The sequence below is a fragment of the Gigantopelta aegis genome, chromosome 3 (genome assembly GCF_016097555.1).
Source record: "Gigantopelta aegis isolate Gae_Host chromosome 3, Gae_host_genome, whole genome shotgun sequence".
NCBI lineage: Eukaryota > Metazoa > Mollusca > Gastropoda > Neomphalida > Peltospiridae > Gigantopelta > Gigantopelta aegis.
In genome coordinates this window covers 65,225,020-65,248,296 of record NC_054701.1, presented here as the reverse complement: position 1 = coordinate 65,248,296, position 23,277 = coordinate 65,225,020, and the positions used below count along the sequence as shown (strand labels likewise).

General features: G+C 35.7%; 1 protein-coding gene across 1 annotated transcript; it reads right to left on the bottom strand.

Moving 5' to 3' along the window:
* Window positions 1–444: 444 nt before the first annotated feature.
* On the bottom strand, window positions 445–3,979 carry LOC121391759. Its single transcript, XM_041523277.1, has 3 exons — window positions 3,815–3,979; window positions 2,453–2,699; window positions 445–1,479 (listed from the first exon to the last, which is right to left on the bottom strand). The coding sequence occupies exon 3, from the start codon at window positions 1,469–1,471 to the stop codon at window positions 611–613; it is 861 nt and encodes a 286-aa protein (XP_041379211.1). The 5' UTR covers window positions 1,472–1,479; window positions 2,453–2,699; window positions 3,815–3,979; the 3' UTR covers window positions 445–610.
* Between the last annotated feature and the right edge of the window lie 19,298 nt (window positions 3,980–23,277).

The window sequence follows — 23,277 nt, the reverse complement described above, 5'->3', positions numbered from 1 at the left end:
ATTTTTAATTCGTACGTACGAATAAATAATGTTTTAGGAAATAAAATGAAATTTAACCTAGTACAAATAATAGAACGACCAGGAACACGTTTAATATGTAGCCACTAATATTTTATGCAGAAAAAATATATTTGATACGTAATTAATCGTTAAAAAATCTCTGTTAGTCTATAACATCTTAAAAATTGCAGCAAACTTAGCAATGTCCCTTTAAGTATATTTTTTATGTCTGTGAAATAATCGATTGCAAGTCTGGGTCTGTGGTTCCCAACCATCCATGGGTTCAAATGTCATTGTTGATCGCGAGTTGTCGATCATTCAAGAACCATAACTCTGAATGAACTCTGTCTAAACCGGTCATATATATATATATATATATATATATATATATATATATATATATATATATATATATATATATATATATATATATATATATATATACATATACATATAGTCTGTCTGGAAAATGGCTACAGCAGAATTTTGTTCTCACTTTGCAGACCGAGTCACAGTTATCACTATGGTGGGCATCTTTTAGCCGCAGGTTAAAATATGCTTGACGTTGTTAAACATACATCATTCATTTCCACTTGTATTTCATTTCATTTCATTTTGTCTTCCAGGTAAATACTTTTATTTCGCCATTTTTCTCACCCACATACAGCTGATCATGGTAGAAACAGATAGGCTTGGGACAAGACAAGTGGTCCTGGGTGAGGATGTTATGTACGAATTGACCACTGGATGTCAGCTGAACAACTGAATGTCTGTCAGGATTAGCAACATAAATGAACCCCTTGGCGTCGCATGTGATGCCGCCACTGCTCATAAGCCCAGTTTCATTGTTAGTCGCCCATTTGTCACCTGATGTTGTTACACATTTCACACCTCTAGCACACTCGTAACAACCCATAGACCCAATCAGCAGACAATCATCAATCACAGTGAGATATTCAAGATAGGCATGTGGTAAAATATCATGTGCACACCAGATTACACGACAGTCCTGGTCCATAATGTCATAAAGCAGACCACCTGAACAATCTTCAACAGCGGCCAGATTGAAGTTCGGTAAGACAGTTATCATTGTAAAATGCTTCTCAGTTGTCACTCTTTTTGTCAGTGTGATGTCTTTGTCGTTAACCTTCAGAAACACGATCTCCTTCTGTCGTGTTAGAGTTACTACTACCTCGTTGTCACGAAACTTAACAAGACCTTCAGGTATACCGTTAGGTTTGTAGATGCAGTGCAGTGTGCCGTCGTGGTTGAAGGACTTGACACAGTGGTTGTTGTTGTCTGCGACTAGTATTTTTACTGAAGTGCCAACATGTAGCACATCACTGGCTGTCAGAATGGGGCTGAATGTATCAGAGCTGTGACTTGCATTTATGGTAGTAACAAGCTGGAGACTGTCTTTTTCTCGATCTATCTGTCGGAGTGTGTGTCTGGATTTACTTGATGCATTCATGGATGACGCTGTGTGTCAGAATTTAAACAAAATACAAATCAAATGCTAATAAAAGTACATTGTATTTTAAAATTCGATCATGTTATATCATTCAACAGAATAGTGTGCATTCAATGATTTGACTAATAACAGAATGGAGATGGACACATTTTAACATTATTATTATATATAGTTTATTGTCACTGGCGAATCTAGGAGATTTAGCAAAAGGGGACATCTTTATAGAATCCCCTTTTGCTGAAAGAATTGTTTGTTTTTTTGGCAATGTATGTTATAAGAATATTCCACAAACACAGGAAGAGAACGTGTTGGTTGTACCCCTTCAGAATCAGAAAGAATGAGTAATCATACGTATATTATTAAACTTTTCTGAGAGTTGAAGATTTTGTATGTACTTCATATTTTTCATCAAGAATTCCGAAGTGACACATTGCAATTTTAATATACATGTCATTAAGTTAATTATGCCACGCCTATAAGTGGAATAGATTAATTTGTAGTTGTGTATAACAAATACATGTAAACATAGCAACATATGACACTTGCAACTTTAAGAATGCACCTTTAAACATGCACATAGAACACTGGAAAAACGTATAATAATATAAAAACGAGAGTACTAGTGAGGTACATGATACGACCGTTAACAGTAAATTACGGTGGCCTGGTTATGGTATACAATACACCGCTATCCCAAGTTGTACTTGCATGCAAAGTTTGATGATCTTATATGAATTGATAAGGAAGAAGTGGCCTTGGTAAGGATTTACATTAATCTGCAGTAATGCTTGGAAAGTAGGTCACGGTGACCTAGTTATGGTAAGCGACACACCGCCATCCCAAGTTGTACTTGAATGCAAGGTTTGATGATCCTACATACATTAATAAGAAAGATATGCTTCGGAAAAGAAAAACAGCAGTAGTAGTAGTAGTGGTAATTCGTTGGGTAACCTAGCCCCACTGATACATTTTAAAACTCACGTGGTTGTAATTTCTGTATAACATCGATGATCTTGACGAGTGCGTAGTTAATTGGGAATTGTTCCGCCAGGGACTCAGTCTTGTCTTGAACCTCATTTCTGCGGACGAGTTTGGCACGGTCTCTGCAGATTGGACAACTGAATGTGCTCCTAATGCCAGTCTTGTTAAGGACCGTGGATTCGTAAATATGTTCAGACAGATTATACAGGATATGTCGTCACTGAAATCAGCTGAGGTGGCCATAGATCTGAAAAAAGTAAGAAAAAATATACTAAAGAAATGACCTTTTTCACAATCAAAATCGTATCTCTGCACAAGCCAGAGTCGAAAGGAAGTTAGGCAAAGTCGTGATTGCTTCCATAATCCACTATCAGGTGGTTGTACTTAAGAGGACCGCCACTCCCCTGAGAGATCCGTAACATGATGTTTCATCCCTCCTGAAACGTCTGTAGGACTGTCATTCTCAAGACGTAAGAAGCAGAAGGAATATTACTCGACATGAAGGGAAACTTGACTATTGAAAAGCTGAAGTTATCCCTTTTATCACACGGCTTTGTATGAAGGCCAACGTCATTCTGAATCTATGTATAGATCAAGGTATGAAACGGTCTCTACAAATTTGAGACTTTCTGTAGACTCTGTAAATAAATGAAAGATAATCAGTGATCTTATTATTTTTATTCAATGATATATATCTTAAGGTGAAATTAAACTTTTGTTCAGACTGTGTTGTTTCGAGGGGCGAGACGTAGCCAAGTGGTAAAGCACTCGCTTGTTGCGCGGTCGGTTCGGGATAAATCCCCGTCGGTGGCCCTATCGGACTATTTCTCGTTCCAGCCAGCGCACTACGACTGGTATATCAAAGGCCGTGGTATGTACTATCCTGTCTGTGAGATGGTGCATATAACAGATCCCTTGCTACTAATGGAAAATGTAGCCATGTCCAATATAGAGTATAATACATGAGTGGTCATTAGATACCTTTTATCTCACAACGAGTTGTTTTAAAATGTATCTAACGAGCGAAAGCGAGTTTGATACGTTATTAAGCAACGAGTTGTGAGATAAATAGTATTTATTGGACACGAATGTATTATTTAATTTCTTACATATCCTCAAAAACCAGGTTTTAAGCACATTTTAACATCTTTATTGACTAAAACATATTTACAACCTTTTGCACTTGTAGCTAACTTACTCTCTCACTAACCACTAACCAACTAACAACTAACCCACTGTCCTGGATAGCCCAGATAACTGAGGTGTGTGCCCAGGACAGCGTGATTGAACCTTAATTGGATATAAGCACGAAAATAAGTTGAAATGAAAAATGAAAAACGAGATGAAAAATGAGAAACGAACCCGGAAGAAAACGTCTTGGCGTAGAATTTTTGCGATGAAATTTAGCTTTCCATTTCTTCTTACCTGCAAGCTTAAAACTATGAGTCCTTAATACTCATTTGAAATCATTCATCGTTTTGACGGGTATTTCGATCTGCCACTTTAGTGATTTTGCGAAATAAAAACGTCGGCCTACGTGATACAACTGTAACAATGTCAATAATAAATCAATTTTCTGTTTCTCAATAGATATTTGTTTATAACAGCAGCTGCTATAGTGACTCGTTACGTCAGTACTAGTAGTGTGCTACTGGTGAATAATACATGAGTGGCTGTTGGATACCATGATGTTCTCACCAACGGGTGTGTAAGAATAACGGTTTTCAAGGTATTGTTATGACCCAGGCAATGAAGATTACGTGGAGGGAAATAAGACATTCATGTAACCGTTTATTGAAGACCATATGGGTAATAAATAAATAAATAGACACACACGCACGCACATACAGTGTCTACATAAATCATAGAATATAAATATACGAATATATACAAAGGATAGAAGGTACAGCATCCGGTTAAACAGCCCACGAGATACTTCAAACATTTAAAATTCTAAAATATTTAAAAGCACATTGTGCTAACGTCTATGTAAAACATAATTAATCATGCGTTTCTTATAAAATGCAATACAGATGCTAAATTTCAATTGGGTTAATCAGTATATATGGACAGTTCTACTATTAGAGTAGAAACAGTGGAATATCAGTTATATTGATTACACTGATTGACCAGTACATCTATACCAATCAAAATAATGATTTCAAATCGTATAAACAAGAATTAAAACAAAACCGCTGTGATCAATTTATACAACAGTGGTTCTCGGACATTACAAACTCTTCTAGGGGTCAGTTTGATACATTATTTAAAACAGAATTTTATTTCCAAACCTATTTGTCGAGATTATCGTACCAAAATAGATGCTGGATAACTAAATTGCGTACGTTAAATTTAAGATTACCAATCGAAACTGGCAGATGGTTTAAAGTTCCTACAAAAAACAGAATATGTAAACTTTGTAATACCGATATTGGAGATGAATACCATTATTTGTTCAATTGTAAAAATGATAATATTGAAAATATTAGAAGAAAATATATAAAACAATATTATAGAATTAATCCTAGCGTTTTTAAAATGAAAGGTATGCTGTCATTATGTAATGCACCATTATTAAAAAAAACTTGCTATATTTATTAAAAGATTATCTTGTCTAGTGAACTGACGTTTCTCCGTATATTTTAGCTATTTTGTTTGCATATCTTGTGTTCTATGTTCATTATAGATACTTCTATGTTGACGCCTGTTATTGTCATGTATGTTAATTATGTATTGGAAAATGTCCTCTTGTTACACATTGTAATGTGTCTGAGTGTTGTTTAATAAATCTTGAAAATCTTGAGTGCTGCAGCTGATGCTAAACATACTAAAGATAATAAAAATAACTCACTAGAAGTTGGAATACATCTTCTTTGCTGATTGTACGGTGATGATACTGCTTTACTAGCAACACGTGCGGCCAATTTACAACACACATTAAATATATTCTATCAATGTTGTAATATTTAGAAACTTAAAATAAATACTACAAAAACAAAAGTATTAATTTTTAATGGAAATTGTAAAGATTATAAATATAATTTTAAGATTTGAAAACTATTCTTGAAAATGTCAAAGAATACAAATATTTAGGTGCCACTTTTACTATACCAAATAACTTTTAAAATACTAAGATTAGATTTAAACAACAGGAGACAAAGGCTAGGTATTTCGTTCTGGCAAAAGCAAAAGATCGTCATCTATCAATAGAGTGTAAACTCAAAATGTTTGAACTTATGTCTGACGCCATATAACCGTAAATAATATGTGTTAAGTCCGCCGTTAAATAATCATTTAATGCATTTCCTTCCTTCATTTCAAAATGTTTAACTCGGTGGTTCTGCCAATATTATTATATGGCTGTGAAATATAGGGATACGAAAACAAGGACATCTATAACTCTGTTCAAATCAATTTTATTAGACATATTCTTCCATGTTATATGGTGAACTCGATAGAATGCCAGTCGAGTTGACTATCCACAAAACATTAATTTGTTATTGGGCTCGAGTTATCTCAGGGAAACAATCTAAACTATTTCTATTATTATACATATCAACAATGAGAGACCATATTAGCAATGGAACTAACTGTAACAGGATTCCTGATGTTAAAAATATTTTGGATCACCTAGGAATGAGTAATATATGGCTATCACAAACCTTTCTATCCGTAAAATGGCTATCACAACAAATTAGCATAAGACAAAACGACCAGTATTTACAAACATAGAAAAATAATATTTCAGTGTCATCAAGAGGTAAAACCTACGAATTTTTCAAAGAGCAACTACATTTTTAAAATTATCGTAATATTATTCCTGAAAAATTATGGACCGTTATGATAAAAATTTAAGACTTCAACCATTATTTACCCGTGGAGACTGGACGTTGGAATACAGTTCTACTGGAAGATAGACTTTGTACAATTTGCAATGAAAACGATATAGGAGACGAATTTCATTATTTATTTGTATGTAGTGTTTTCAATAATATCAATACAGAATGTTTACATCCATACTATTATATCCGACAAAACATATATAAATTTAGAGAACTTATGAGCAGTTAAAGAATAAGCACACAATAACAAAAATAGCTAAATTCACGAATATATATATATATATATATATATATATATATATACATATACATATATTTCAAGTATTTAAGAACCCATAACAAGAACAATACCCAACAACAACCAAAATTACCACACTTTAACCAGTTAATGAAACTGAATGTCAACATACAACTATATTTGATATATTTTAAATCATATTACATTATTTTACGTCTTTAGTTTTAATTTATGGAAATATATTTTTTACATCTAATTGTATACGTTTATAAAAATTTAAATGCACTACCTATTTATATCTATATATTGTACTATCAAGAATTGCAAAGTACACAGTTGTAACTGAAATATTCTGAATAATTATATTTTACAATATATCTCTACTCTGTTACATCACGGAATGTATCTATATTGTTAATACAGATATCTCTATAATGTAATATCGTGTATCTATATTGTTAATACACATATTGTTATACTGTAATACCATGCATTTCTATTAATTGTACCCTTCTGTAAACCATCTTGTCAAAATCAGAATATGTATGTTCCTCTTATGCCATTGCATAACGGCCTGAGTGTTATAAATTGCTTTTCTGTTCTGTTCTGGTAAATTATGAGTAATCATGAAAGTAATCGCTGATTACGATTACATTCGCAATGCAATCGATTACGATTGCGATTACAGTCGATTGCAATTACTGATTACGATTACCCCATATAATACACACACACACGCACGCACGCACGCACGCACGCACACACACACATACATATATATTTATATATAGATATAGATACAGATACATACATACATACATACACATACATACATACATACATACATACATACATACATACATACATACATACATACATACATACATACATACATATATATATATATATATATATATATATATACATGTATATACAAATATATAAAACACCAACACCACTAACAGTTCAGTAGTTGTATTGTTGCCTATAAGGGGGCGGGGGCGGTATATATATATATATATATATATATATATATATATATATATATATATATATATATAATTATTTTTGTTTTACGTTTCGGGCACTACCGGCCAATTCGCCGGTTGCCCCATTTATTTATCAATCCTACCTATTTACAATTAACCAGGTTCTCCTTGAATGTTAAAAATATATGTACAATAAAAGTGTTTGTGCTTGTGTCATAATAAAATATATATTCACTGCATGCTTGTGTTCTTGTTTTCATTTATACTTTTGTGTGTGTTGTTTAAAATTGATTAGTTAAAAGATTCTAACCTGATTTGCGGGCCTAGCCTCCAAAGCTACAAGCCGGGAGGTCCAGGCCTATTTTTTTTCTACGTTTTGGGCAAAATTGGCCAATAATTTTCATAATTGATATGTAATGTCGAAGGCATCATTGCACGAGGCAATAACCCCCTCGAAACACCAGTGTTTTAAGAATTTTTCTCTTCTATTAGGTCGTTCTAATGCAGCAAAATATTCAGTTTCCACCCTTGAATATACTAAATGTTTGAAAAGTGCCATTTCATTACATGGCTTATCACCCTCTAATAATTTTCGTGTAGTCCAAATTACCCTTATAACTTTACTCCAGAGAAAGATCTCTAAGTTCGATGCATAGTTGTCAGGGTTATGTTTAATTCCAAAAATCATTCTATATGGGTTTAATCTGAATTTATATCTAAAACGTTTTTTGAAAATGGATTCAATTTGTTTAATAAATAGTCTAGTTTTATTGCAGTGAAAAAAAAGCGTGTAAGACTGAGTCCACTCCGTCGCACACAACGCACTCGGGGGTGGACTCAATCTTCCAATCATAAATATTTTTTCTAACTGCAATTACATTTCTAATCATTTTATAAATTAAATCAAAATCATGATTTTCAATTAAGCCGAATTTAGTGTCTGCCAAATATTTTTCCAATTTATGCTTTCAGTAAAAATGGTTTCCCATCTGGTCTTAGTGAGTTCGCAATAACAAAACTGTGTATATGTCTTTTTTTTCGCGACTGCCACGTCTTTATTCGTATCACCTACGTTGTTACGAAAGATGGCGTCTAAGTTACCATCAAAAGAGTCTTCATTCTTTAATGTCCATAATAGCGGTCGCGGAAAGTTGTCCTGTAGGTCTTTTATTTGGCAATACAATGCCGCGCTAGTCGAGCAACCAGCGAAGTCCATGAAGTCGTTCGTACCCAAGTCCGATATGTCTCTGACTAAATTTAGTCCTTCTCTACGTATTGTGTTTGTGTTTTGTGCTATTTATAGTCGAGTTGTCATGGAGAGGTTCATACAGAATCTGTTGATAACTCTCCGTGTCGCGCGTATTGTCAACTTAGTCAAGTTCATCCCAAATTAATAGTATGTCTTTGTAAATGTTCGGCATTGATTTAAAATTCTGTTTTTTATTTACAATTTTACATTTTATCTATCGATATTTAAATTTTTATACTGGCCTAAAAAAATAATCTACTAAAGATTTCCAATTCCCTTCACCCTCTAAACTCAGAAATCTACTTATAAATTTAATTCCTAACCCGCCTAACTCCTTAGGTAGTTGAATTTGCTCTTTTGATATAAAATGTTTTCTATAGCTACAAATGAAATAAAAAATCATTGTATCAATTTGTTTGGCACATTTTTCCGGAAGTTCCAAAACGTCTGATAAATACCAAATGCCACTAGTGGCAAGTGAATTTACAGCCACTACTTTACCATGTAATGTTAATTTTCTATTACTCCATATATTTAAAACTGCTTTAATTTTTTTTAATTTTAGGTTCCCAGTTATCTGCCGAAACATCAATATTACCAAAGTAGAAACCTAATATTTTAATCTTATCATTGGTCCATCTTATATCAAGAGGAGTATCTTTCTCGTACCTAAGTTTCCCCATTAGGAAACCATTGGTTTTCTGAAAGTTAACTTTAGCTCCAGATGCACGTTCATAAATATATAAAATTTTGAAAAGTTGTTTAACTGAGTCAAAGTCTGATAAAGTTGCGTTACCAGGGCCGTAGCTAGCAAACAAAAAATCCTAGCTACGGCCCTGGTTACCGTCGTCCGAATAGCCTACCCACTACTGACAAAAGCATCTGGTAAAGTTATCCTATTAATTTTGGAATCTTCCCGAGCAGCTTCAGCTAAAATTTCAGCTACCAAAATATATAAAACAGTGCTGATCGGGCACCCTTGTCTAATACCCCGAGAGAGATTAAAGAGGTTTGATACATACCCATTAACTTTAACAGCTGATTGAATATCAGTATAACATGTTTTAATAAATTTTTTTATAAAATTTGGGAAATAAGGGGCGGTATATAGCCCAGTGGTACAGCGCTTGCTCGATGAGCGTTCGGTTTGGGATCGATCCCCGTCGGTGGGCCAATTGGGCTATTTCTCGTCCCAGCCAGTGCACTACGACTGGTATATAAAAAGCCGTGGTATGTACAACCCTGTCTGTGGCTTGATGCATATAAAAGATCCCTTGCTACTAATCGAAAAGAGTAGCCCGTGGAGTGGCGGTAGCGGGTCTCCTCTCTCAATATCTTTATGGTCCTTAACCATATGTCTGACGCCATATAACCGTAAATAAAATGTGTTGAGTGCGTCGTTAAATAGCACATTTCTTTCTTTCTATAAGGGGGGCGGGACAAGCCAAGTGATAAAGCACTCGTCTGATGCGCGGTCGGTTTAGGATCGTTCTCCGTCAGTGGACCCATTTGGCTATTTCTCGTTCCAGCCAATGCACCATATGTATATCAAAGGCCGTGGTATGTGCTATCCTGTCTATGGGATGGTGCATTGGCTATTTCTCGTTTCAGCCAATGCACCATATGTATATCAAAGGCCGTGGTATGTGCTATCCTGTCTATGGGATGGTGCATTGGCTATTTCTCGTTTCAGCCAATGCACCATATGTATATCAAAGGCCGTGGTATGTGTTATTCTGTCTATGGGATGGTGCATTGGCTATTTCTCGTTTCAGCCAATGCACCATATGTATATCAAAGGCCGTGGTATGTGTTATTCTGTCTATGGGATGGTGCATTGGCTATTTCTCGTTTCAGCCAATGCACCATATGTATATCAAAGGCCGTGGTATGTGTTATTCTGTCTATGGGATGGTGCATTGGCTATTTCTCGTTTCAGCCAATGCACCATATGTATATCAAAGGCCGTGGTATGTGCTATCCTGTCTATGGGATGGTGCATTGGCTATTTCTCGTTTCAGCCAATGCACCATATGTATATCAAAGGCCGTGGTATGTGCTATTCTGTCTATGGGATGGTGCATTGGCTATTTCTCGTTTCAGCCAATGCACCATATGTATATCAAAGGCCGTGGTATGTGTTATTCTGTCTATGGGATGGTGCATTGGCTATTTCTCGTTCCAGCCAATGCACCATATGTATATCAAAGGCCGTGGTATGTGCTATCCTGTCTATGGGATGGTGCATTGGCTATTTCTCGTTTCAGCCAATGCACCATATGTATATCAAAGGCCGTGGTATGTGCTATTCTGTCTATGGGATGGTGCATTGGCTATTTCTCGTTCCAGTCAATGCACCATATGTATATCAAAGGCCGTGGTATGTGTTATCCTGTCTATGGGATGGTGCATATAAAAGATCCCTAGCTACTAATGTAAAAATGATTAATAAATCAATGTGCTCTAGTGGTGTCATTAAACAAAACAAAAACTTTATTTATTTGTCTACAATTTGCCAAGCGTACTTTTGTTAGTACATGTATTTGAAATCGAAATGATATTTTATGTTAAATCATCATTCATTGAATTCTGTACTACATCACCATCTTAGGAATGACCAGCGTTTATTAACAATTATTAACTAATTAACACAGCTTGAGTGGGTAATATTGTAAAGTTCTACAGAATATTTTCTACAATTAAAAATGTATGGATGATACACACTTTAGTCAGAGGTGAATAGACAATTGTGACAGAAAAAGGTGTGTTTCTGTGGTCTATTTTGTTCGTCTATTTTTATAATAATCAAGAAAAGAATTAAAAAGCAACAACAAAGTTAATTTAATATAATAATCGTTATTATAATTGTAAAATACCCCATTTATTTGTGAAGCGATCTTCGTTTTCTAAATAAATATATCAACCTTCGATTATACAATCTGTTAGAATCGTGAACATAAGGAGGATTTTAAAGGCACTCAGTCACAGATGGCTGACCAAATTAATGAAAATATATACATTTGATTTGTTCCTAATAGTACTTTATTTAACCACCTACATAACCACCATATCTCACTTATTATTGATATTTTGTAAAAACAATTGAATTATGTCGACGATCAATAATTTAAAGAATAATAACGGCTATTTGGATCACCTCCACTGTGATTGAATTAAAACGTCTTGGATAATACAAAAGTGAGGTTTAGTATTTCAAATAAATGTAAGTTTCATTTGTAATCCACATGTAGAGAAATAAGAATAAAAGAAGGTTATTAAATCCGTAATTGAGTGCCTTTAAGTATAAGGACCATGCACATATCGTCGTATTTATCGGGATCTAGACCCTACACATGGCTAATTTTACCTTTAATAACTATTTAATATCTTATGTTTATTTATATGATACAAGAAAACAAACACAATCCTAACATATTTGCATCATTTCCATCATCTAAACTGAAGGAACAATTACCGTTACATGGGCGTACATAGGATTTTGAAAAGGGGGGTTCCAAAATAGATTGCAGAGATATTGGGCATATATTTCTATGTTGAGTTTTGAAAAGGGGGGTTCCAAAATAGATTGCAGAGATATTGGGCATATATTTCTATGTTGAGTTTTGAAAAGGGGGGTTCCAAAATAGATTGCAGAGATATTGGGCATATATTTCTATGTTGAGTTTTGAAAAGGGGGGTTCCAAAATAGATTGCAGAGATATTGGGCATATATTTCTATGTTGAGTTTTGAAAAGGGGGTTCCAAAATAGATTGCAGAGATATTGGGCATATATTTCTATGTTGAGTAAATATAATAATGTCAGATATCAATGTCAGATATATTAAATTATAAAAAAAAGCGATTTCAGGGGGGGGGGGGGGGGGGGGGGGGGTTCGGTCGAACCCATCGAACCCCCCCCCCCCCCCCCCCCCCCCCATGTACGCCCATGCGTTAACATTTTCCCCATTTAATCGATCATGAATTTTTGTAATCGAACAGGGGCTGGATTTAGCTCAGTCGGTAGCGCTCGCCTGAGGTTCTTGCGTCGCAGGATCGAACCACCTCAGCGAATCCATTCAACTGATTGGGTTTTTCTCGTTCCAACCAGTGCACCACAATTGCTCAAATGCCGTGGTGTGTGCTTTCCATTTGGAAGAAGTAGGTCTCTGATATAAATATATGGCATAGAATGCCTATTGTATCTATTTAAAAATAGTTTTATGTCTTTCGGAGTTGGTGTAGGATATGCATGCAGATATTTGTAACACATTAAGAATTTCCTACATGAATGGGGGAGTGGGAGGGGTATATCCTCCTGCGCCACCAGGGGACACTACTGGTTTGCGTCCATATATGAAAATAATTGTAATGGGTCAGTTTTTAACCAAAAGTGCAAAACAATATATACAACATTAGCTGCCCCACCTGTAACACGTATTTGTTACCGACCGGGGCGGGACGTAGTCCAGTGGTAAAGCGCTCGCTTGTTGCGCGGTCGGTATAGGATCGATCCTCGTCGGTCAGCCCATTGAGTTATTTCTCGTTCCAGCCAGTGCACCACGACTGGTATATCAAAGATCGCGGTGTGTGCGATCCTGTCTGTGGGATGTTACATATAAAAGATCCCTTGCTACTAATGGAAAAATGTACCGGGTTTCCTCTCTAAGACTATATATCAAAATTACCAAATGTTTGACATCCAATAGCCGATGATTAATAAATCAATGTGCTCTAGGGATGTCATTAAACAAAACAAACAAACTTTTTGTTACCGATCTTATTTGGGCGTTTTGTACAATAACTTTGACCCTGCCGAATGTTAATTGGTATAATCTTTCTTATATTGAGCCTCGACAAATACCGATTAATCATGGTTGATGTTTTCTATATTGAAAAACGCTCGTGACGAATTTTATATGTATGCACATGTCTTTGTTTTTCATATGTATTGTTACTACTGTAATATGTCATTGTAATTATCAATCCGATATATAGGCACGGCACGTGGATATATAGTGTGATTTGTAAATGTGGCAATTTATAAAATAAATATTAAAAATAATAATGTAAAAACTCATAATATTGATAATACACATTTTCAAAACGTGTCAATTTAGGGTATTTTTATGACTATCAGGATGTGATGTATGAACTGATAACTGGATTAAATTCGTTGTTTTCACAGTGAAACCTTACATAATGTGTACCCGATGCAATATATTATATTTCAAAATAAATAAATAAAACATTGCTTACAGCTATGTATGTCATTTGGCTGTGTATGTTCAACTATATACGTAGTGACAACATGCGTATTTGGATGATATCATTTGTATTAAATAATATCTATTCAGCTCATGGACCTCAGTGGCGCATTATTGAAGCCATCGGACTATAGGTTGGTAGGTACGGGGTTCGCTGCCCGGTACTGGCTCCAACCCAGAGCGAGTTCTCATTGGGTAGGTGTAAGGCCACTACACCCTCTTCTCTCTCACTAACCACAATTGGATCATTATTAGTGGCGTGAGACAAAAAAAAGAGTATAATATTGATAGAATTTGATCATTTTAGCAGCCATCTTGGATTTGACCGGAAATAAAAACCTTCGCAGGGTTAAATTTTAGTGCAGCGTCCTGATTTCCAAAGAGCAATGGTATACGCATCATAAAATACCCAGTAATTAAGGGGGCCAAGTGGTGTAGGGTAAACTTATTTTTCTGGCTTTTGAGCTCGGACTAATTACAGCAGCAGCAGCAGCAGCAGCAGCAGCAGCAGCAGCAGCAACAACAACAACAACGACGACGACGACGAACAAACAAACAAACAAACAAAAACAAACTTAAAATCAACATCACTGCATGCAGATGAAGTACTGAATTAATGTGATACACATCACTGTTGGTGAAGATTCTGGGTATTAAATATGGTTAGCGTCAAGTAACTGGTAGAAGAATTTAAAACTCCATCAGCCCTTCCAGTTTCCTAATATGGACTGTAAACCCCATATACCTTAATGTATTTTAGGCGTAACCTACAGTGGTTGGATGTTTTATGCTTGTAAAATATCTAGAATTACCATCCAGTTTTTTGTTTTTTCGGTTTATCATAAGACATGTTTTTGGGGGTTTTTAAATTGCATTTCAAGCGAATATAATAATTATGTATGTTCAATTCATTTCTACAGCCGGAAGTTAGTAGTCCTGCGCCTCGACCTTTGACCAATCAAATTCCGGAAGCAGTTTAGTATACTACTATATTCAGCTGTAGATGTAATCGTGTCGTCATCTGGTAGAGCCAGTGTGTTCCAAAACTGGCGGAAATGTCTGTAACTTCGTTAGATGAAGTAAAAGTCATTTCATAAGGTGAAACTCCCTTATGGGATGTGTCAACATCTTTCATTGGTTTGTGCATTAGTTCAATCCATTTCATTATTTCAAACTCCGAAACTGTTGCGTCATTCAACAAATGGTTTATAGTCGCTAAATAGTCTTTTTGATCAGTTAACAATGCTTTTGTTTGTCTGGACTTCTCGTGTATTCTTGTTTGAGTAGTCACCATTATGCAACTATAATGTTGCACATGTCCCTTTAATTTTCAGTCAGGTAACAACAATGACAAAATAAGTAAATAATTAATGTTTGCTCTCTAAAAAATTAGTTGAAAAAAACTAAAAAAGTACAAGTTGTAGCAGACATACTATGTCTATAATAACATACAAACAGTTTCTTAAAATTATTAACGATTACATAAATACAATTGTAACACCAATGAGTTTGAATAAACCTACTTTTATATTTTGACAACACATTCATTAGATTTAAACAAAACTACTCACAATTCTTCATACGTCTGCTACTTTTAACAAATAGGTTTGATGACCAATATTTACTGGTGGAATATTTCATCCAAAGAGCATTCAGTTTCTTTTGTTTTCTCATAAGTACATACAGTAACACCAATGACATAAAAATTCAGGGACAAGTTTATATTGTCCACCATATTTTGAATACGGACAATATTTACAAAATTCCTCCTTTAGTGAGTAAATCAGCCATCAGTAGGTATTACATTAAAGTTATTCAGTGGTATGTCTTCTGTTAGATATATATTTACAGTGCATGTTATATATAGGCTTGTGCTAGGGACAGGTAACACCAATGACATTTTCCACTAATCCAGAATAAAATCTCTATCAAAGCTGATTACCAGACGAAAACAAATGCTATGACAGGATGATATTATTAATAAGGTATCGTTAAAGACAACAAACTTAGTTTTCTATATATAAATAAAAGCGAAATTGTTCAGGGACATAAAAGTGACACTTTCTGTAGAATTATAAACGAGTCAGACGACGAGTGCCAAAATAAATTTAACGTGTGACACTTAGCTGACGTAGAATGCTTATGAAATCAATGTAAATTCTAAATTTCATTCAGTAGATATTTCTGTTAAAAACGTTACAAGTGTTTTTATCTGCCAACATGCGGCTGTTACGGACACTACATTGGATTGGTACTATAAAATCACGATGACATTTTAAAAGCACAGCAAATGGAAGTTGACTAATTTTTATTTACTACATATTATAATCGATTCAAACACAATAATCGTGCATTTATCTTAATCATACATTTGATTGTTCATAATTTATTTGTGTGTTAACAGTGCTTGAAATATATAAAGTTTTATTTATATAAAATTATACAAATAAATATTATAGGGAAATGTATGAATTAGCACTAGTATAGGGACACTAATTTCGACGAGGTGCGGGGTATAGCTCAATCGGTAGCTTATATATATATAACGGTCGCATGATCGAACCTCCTCGGCGGACCTATTCTCTGTTCCAGCCAATGCCCCACGACTGGTATGTCAAAGTTTGTGGTATGTGTTGTCCTCTATGTGGGATGTTTCATATAAAAAATCCTTTGCTACTAATAGAACATATATAGCGGGTTTACTCTCTAAGTGAAATAGCCCACTAACTGGCCCACCGATGGGGATCGATCCCACACCGACCATGCATCAGGCGAGTGCTTTACTACTGGGCTACGTCCTGCCCCGAGATGTTTTGAATGCACATCCCCACAAACAGGACAGCACATGCCACGGATTTTGACATATCAGTTATGTGGCACTGGAAAATTCAACAACTTTACCAAAGGGATTCGTTCCTAACATCCTACGATTCAAACACCTCATGCGAGCGATCTGCCGACAGATCTAGATCCCGCCCACCACTTACCGATCACGTGACAACGCCCTGGAAGACTCGAAGGAAGTTGTTTACCTACAAACAGCTGACCATTGATAAGGTTTCTTCACTTCTATTGGCCCATCCTGGTAAGGATGAATTTAGGATAGCACTTTTTTGTTTAAAGTTAAAACAAGTATAATTATTAGTGAGCCCTTACACGTGAATACATACTAATTCAAACCTAAGGTCCCGCCTTTTTAAAAACTAGCTACTTTGAATTTTAACTTTTATCAGATACGAACTAACCGTTTGGACTTTGATGTGGCTTCCAACAATTGGTTATGTTTCCACTTTGCTGTTTCAGTATTGGAGGAGTATCACATGATATCAAATGTTGCGGGCGATTTGGTGCCATAGGTTCGAGTCCCAGCAATGGCACGGGACAATTTGTGAGGCCAGAAAGGATTTAATTATCCCCTGCGCTAGTGCGTTAATATCTATGTATGTAACAGTCAACCTCGACAATACATAGATATTCATACATCAATATATATACATATACATACATACATACAATGGTAGTCATTAAAATTTTCTGATAGTCTGCAACATCTTAACAATGGCAACAGACTCAGGACAGTTCCTCTATAATGGAAGTCTCTAATTGCTGGGTAAATATATCTTTCGAAGAAGTAAAGAACTGCATGTAGCAAAAAAGGTAGCTCCTCAATAATATAGCATTTATTTTCATACGTTTTGTGTCAAATGTCAATTATATATCAAAGTGAAAGATTCACCATCGATAGACAGCATAATGAACTAGGTTTCTTAAAGGTTCCATTGTTCTGTGTTGAATAGGTTGAATAGATTTTTGGTTGTTCAACTTTTAATCGTTGCTTATCAGCTAAGGACTAAAACCCATGGCAATTACGAGTCAACAAACATATCTATCTTATAAATATTAGTTTTTTCTTACATGAAAAGATATATAGAGACCCAGAGATAGACCGGGAAGGTGGGACCCAAGGGGAGACCTTTGAGGTCTCAGTCGCAATGTCAACTCTGTCGTTCACCTAAGAGCTTAGACATATATTTTTTTTTCTGTATCACCATGTAGTTAACTTGTTAATCATGTTTAATGTTGGAAAGTAAAATACAAGAACCTACATTACCAACTTGCGACTTCTCTTCCTTCATTTACATTCCGGTAAAACAAAATTGAGAAAAACTACGCTTTGTTATTACAACTGGCTATGTTCGCACTTTGCTGTTTCAGTATTAGCTTTAGTGGGGGGGGGGGGGGGGGGGGGGGGGGGGAGAGAGATCACATGCTACCGAGTAACTGCTTGTAGTCCCACGGTACATTCTTATGGTGCCACGGGTAAATTCTTGTAGTCCCACGATTCTAAAATGTTTCAAATATTTTAGAATTGGGTCATTCTACGGAAAGTGTCACTTTTATGTCCCTGCACAATTTCTTTTTTATTTATATATAGAAAACTAAATGTGTTGTCTTTAACGATACTTTATTAATAATATCATCCTGTCATAGCATTTTTTTCTCTGTGGTAATCAGCTTTGATAGAGATTTTATTCGAGATTAGTGTAAACTGACATTGGTGTTACTTGTCCCAAGCATAACACAATACATAACATGCACTGTTAAAATATATAGCAGAAGACATAACAGTGAATACCTTTAATCTAATACGTACTGATGGCTGACTTACGAAAGAAGGAATCTTGTAAATATTTTCCGTATTCAAAAGATGGTGGGCAATATAAGTTTGTCCCTGAGTTTTATGTCAATTGTGTTACTGTATATACTTATGAGAAAACAAAAGAAACTAAATGCTCTCTGGATGAAACATTCCACCGGTAGATATCGGCCATCAAACTTATTTGTCAAAAACAGCAGATATATGAACAGTTGTGAATAGTTTTCTTTAAATGTTATGAATGTGTTGTCAAAATATAAAAGTATGTTTATTGACTGTCATTGGTGTTACAATCGTATTTATGTAATGGTTAATTTTAAGAAACCTTTTGCATGTTATTATAGACATCGTATGTCTACTACAACATGCGCTTTTTCAGTTTTCTCAACTGTTCCTTTAGAAAGCATGAATTAATTATGCACTTATTTGTCATTGGTGTTACTACAGAAACACACACACACATACGCACGCACGCACGCACATGCACACAAACATATATACATATCCAAACATCCATATATCCATCCATCCATACAGTATCGTGGAGGTCAGAAAACTGCTGACGATTCGGTACCATAGGTTCGAGTCCCAACATCGGCTTCAGACAAAATGTGTCGGACCAAAATAAACAAAATTGTGACGACAGACAGAACAGTAAGTGCAATGAGCATCACAATTGTTTTCACTTACAATTTCGAATCTGTTGTTATTTTAACGATATCTGATCTATTTTAAACCTTTCACTGAAGGGGCAAATACCCATATAGTAATGGGTGTGAAATATCAAAGTTACAGTCCCCGTACTTTACACACACACACACACACACACACACACACACACACACACACACACACAGAGATACATACACACACACAGACACACACACATACACACTCATACATACACACACATACACACGCACACGTCACACACATATCACAAACACAAACACGCACGTCACAAACACAGGCAAACACGCACACACACGTCACACACACAAACAAACGTCACACACACATACATCACACACACAAACACACACACATCACACACGCACGTCGTACACACACACGTCACACACACACGTAACAAACACACACACACACACACACACACGTCACATACACATACACACATCACAAACACACACATACAGACACACGTCACAAACACACACACACATGTCACACAAATACAAACACGTCACACACACACACACACACACACACGTCACAAACACGCCACACATAATCACACAGACACACACGTCACACACACGGACACGTCACACACATACACGTCACAAACATACACACGCCACAAACACACACACACACACAAACACATACACACAGGTCACACACACGCACGTCACAAACACACGCGCGCGCGCACACACACACACACACACACACACACACACACACACACACACACATATATATATATATATATATATATACACGCACACTTATATAACAGTATTTGGTGGTCACTTGTCTTTACCTCCAATTAGATAATAAACTGTTTTATAAATATCAATCTGGTCATTCAACAAGTCATTAACTACTAGAAATGTTTAATTAATGTATATAATTACAAAAGTATTTCTCATTTCATTTTTCTCGGTCTCTTTTCTCTCCCTATATATCTTTTCTACCTCTTGGAGCGGTAAAAACTTGTAACCTAGCTTTGTTTTCTTGAATAAGGTATGTTTAAACTATATAATTAAGTCTAATGTAATTACATTTTTGCATAGTATGTATCAAAATTTATACATTATAATTAATAATGTAACAGGTTAATCTAATCGAAGCTAGCGTTTTAAAACCAAAATAGTCCATTGTGTAAAAACAAGTAAAATACAACATAGTTTAGTATTAATTATGCAGTATAATATTCCATTTTCTGATGGCTAATATATTTGTAAGAAATGTGTCTGTCAAATATATCATTGTTTGCGCTCAATAAACCAACCGGCCATGGTGGCGCAGTGGTTAAACCATCGGACTACAGGCTGGTAGGTACAGAGTTCGCAGCCCGGTACCGGCTCCAACCCAGAGCAAATTCTCAAGGGCTCAATGGGTACGTGTAAGGGACCGGTACGTGTAAGGCCACTACACCTTCTTCTCTCTCACTAACCACTAACCCACTGTCCTGGAAAGACTGCACAGATAGCCGAGGCGTGTGCCCAGGACAACGTGCTTGAACCTTAATTGGATATAAGCACGAAAATAAGTTCAAATGAATCAACAAACCAGGAAAATATATATAGACATTTTGAAAATCGTTTATCATTTTATTGCAAGCAATAAACATGCTATAAATAAAACCTATCTGTTACTACAATCTGTACGGACAAGTCCTAGCCTGTCGACCAGTCCCACTGTAATAAATCAAAGAGATCATTGTTTAGTTTCTTTTTTTCTTTTTTTCTTTTTTTTTGTGGTTGTTATTGTTGGGTTTTTTTAAATATTTATTTTGTGATAATAATATATATGAAAATAAAAATATATGCATTCATATACATACACATACACACACACATGTGTGTATATATATAGATATATATATATGTATATGTATATGTATATACACACATAATATACACATCAATAAAACATAGACAGTTTAGGACCGGGGGGGGGGGGGGGGGGGGGGTGCAGAAAATGGGTGTAGGTGGGGGATGATAAAGAAGGAAGGAGAAAGAATATCCAAAGTGTACTTATGTTATTTGAAATAGTACAATTTGTTTAAAAACTAGGGGAAGCCGTCTTCAAATGATTAAAGTTCTAAGTTATCCCATTTACAGGTCTTCTTTTCCTGACAATATGTATATTTTCAATATTTCTTAAATACTTTATTATATGTAGAACATCAATAACATTTAGAGTATGATTTGTAAATTTGAAAATGTAAATGTACCTTTTAACTATTAAAAATAGATGATTCATCCATTCATTCGCGCATTCATAGTTATTTTCGAGCTTGTATCCAATTAAGGTTCACGCACACTGTTCTGGGCACACACTTCAACTATCTGGACTGTTTGCCCAGTACAGTAGGATGTATACTACCAAATCAAATCCCATAGACGACAATAGTAACATATGTGGCTAAAACTCCTACCTGCAGCATATCAATCGACATAAACGCCATGGATGTACATACTACCACTCCTCGCCCTTAAAGTGAATCAGAAAATATTGGCGGTCAAGCTACTCATTTCTAAGATAACGGGTAGCGTCTATGACTACCCTAGTTCCGCACAAAATTCGAGTACTTTGTTTTTTGCAGGTACCCCATACATGTTTCAAGCACAAGGCTACTTGACACAGTGGTACTACGTGAAATTAAATTGCACAATTTTTTGCCCAGATGAAACTATTTCTATTTACAACCAACACACTCACATTTATCACCAATCACAGGACTTGTGGTGTTCACTTCTCTGTCAAAACTTCGGTGCACCTCGAACTTTGACGTTATTTGGTTTAGTACTACCAGTAGGTTAGTAGTTAGTTGTTAGTGAGAGAAACTGATGTTGTGGCCCAATGAGTCGTTAAACACGCCCAGGGTTAGAGCCGGTACCGGGAGGCGAACCCAGTACCTACCAGTGGCGTAGTGTGTGTGTGTGGGGGGGGGGGGGGGGGGGGGAGTTGGTCCATGCCCCCAATCAAACCTTTGTTTTGTTGTTTTTACTGTATTAAATTTTATAAAATCATACATACATACATACATAGTGTGGGTTGCCACCCCACCCCCACCCCCACCCCCAATATGGGTTGTCACCCTCACCCAATATACGCCAGTGGTACCTACCAGCCGTATGTCCGATGGGTTAACCACTACACCACCGAGGACTGTAAAAGACTTAAATGTGGATCTCCAATTAATATAACACAACTACCGAAGTTTACGGCACTACTTGCTTTGATCTCAAACCAAGTTTTTTAAATTTACTCAAAATTGCTTGGTTTCATAACAGGTGAATAATACATGTTCTAATGATTCCTGATGCGGATCCAGAAAATTCATTTGGGGGTGGGTGATGGGGTGGAGGTGGGGGTGTCAATAACAAACGTTCCCGAATGGAAAAAAAAAAAAAAAAAAAAAAATACAACTGTCGCAAAATTTAGGGGGTGACCGTGCTTCTGCACCCACCCCCTCGATCCGCCACTGGATTCCGCTTCCTTAAAACAGAAAGTTTTGCATACTGATTATTAAATTGTATATATCAGTTTTATTCAAGTAAGTATTCGTAGTTAATATACGTTGTAGAAGTTTAAACTGAACACTTTGCGTCTTGGTGTCAATCGTAGTTTTTCGTAGAAGTTCCAAGCATTATGATAACATGTTTTCCATATTCAGTTTCAAATCAATTTAGTTTATTGCCCAATACCAAACAATATGGTGTCACAGGAATAAAAATGATATAACGTCAATAACAACAAAAACAACAATTAGGGGATAATAACAATGTAAATGTACAGACCAGACGGAGACACAAAAGTTTTATTGTTGAGTTTTTTTGACCATTTGTAACACGTGTTTACTATAATAGATAATGCATATTATTTTCTG

Bases quoted from the DNA above. Each gene is read 5' to 3' on its own strand.
- LOC121391759 (XM_041523277.1), bottom strand. From the start codon at position 1,471: ATGAATGCATCAAGTAAATCCAGACACACACTCCGACAGATAGATCGA.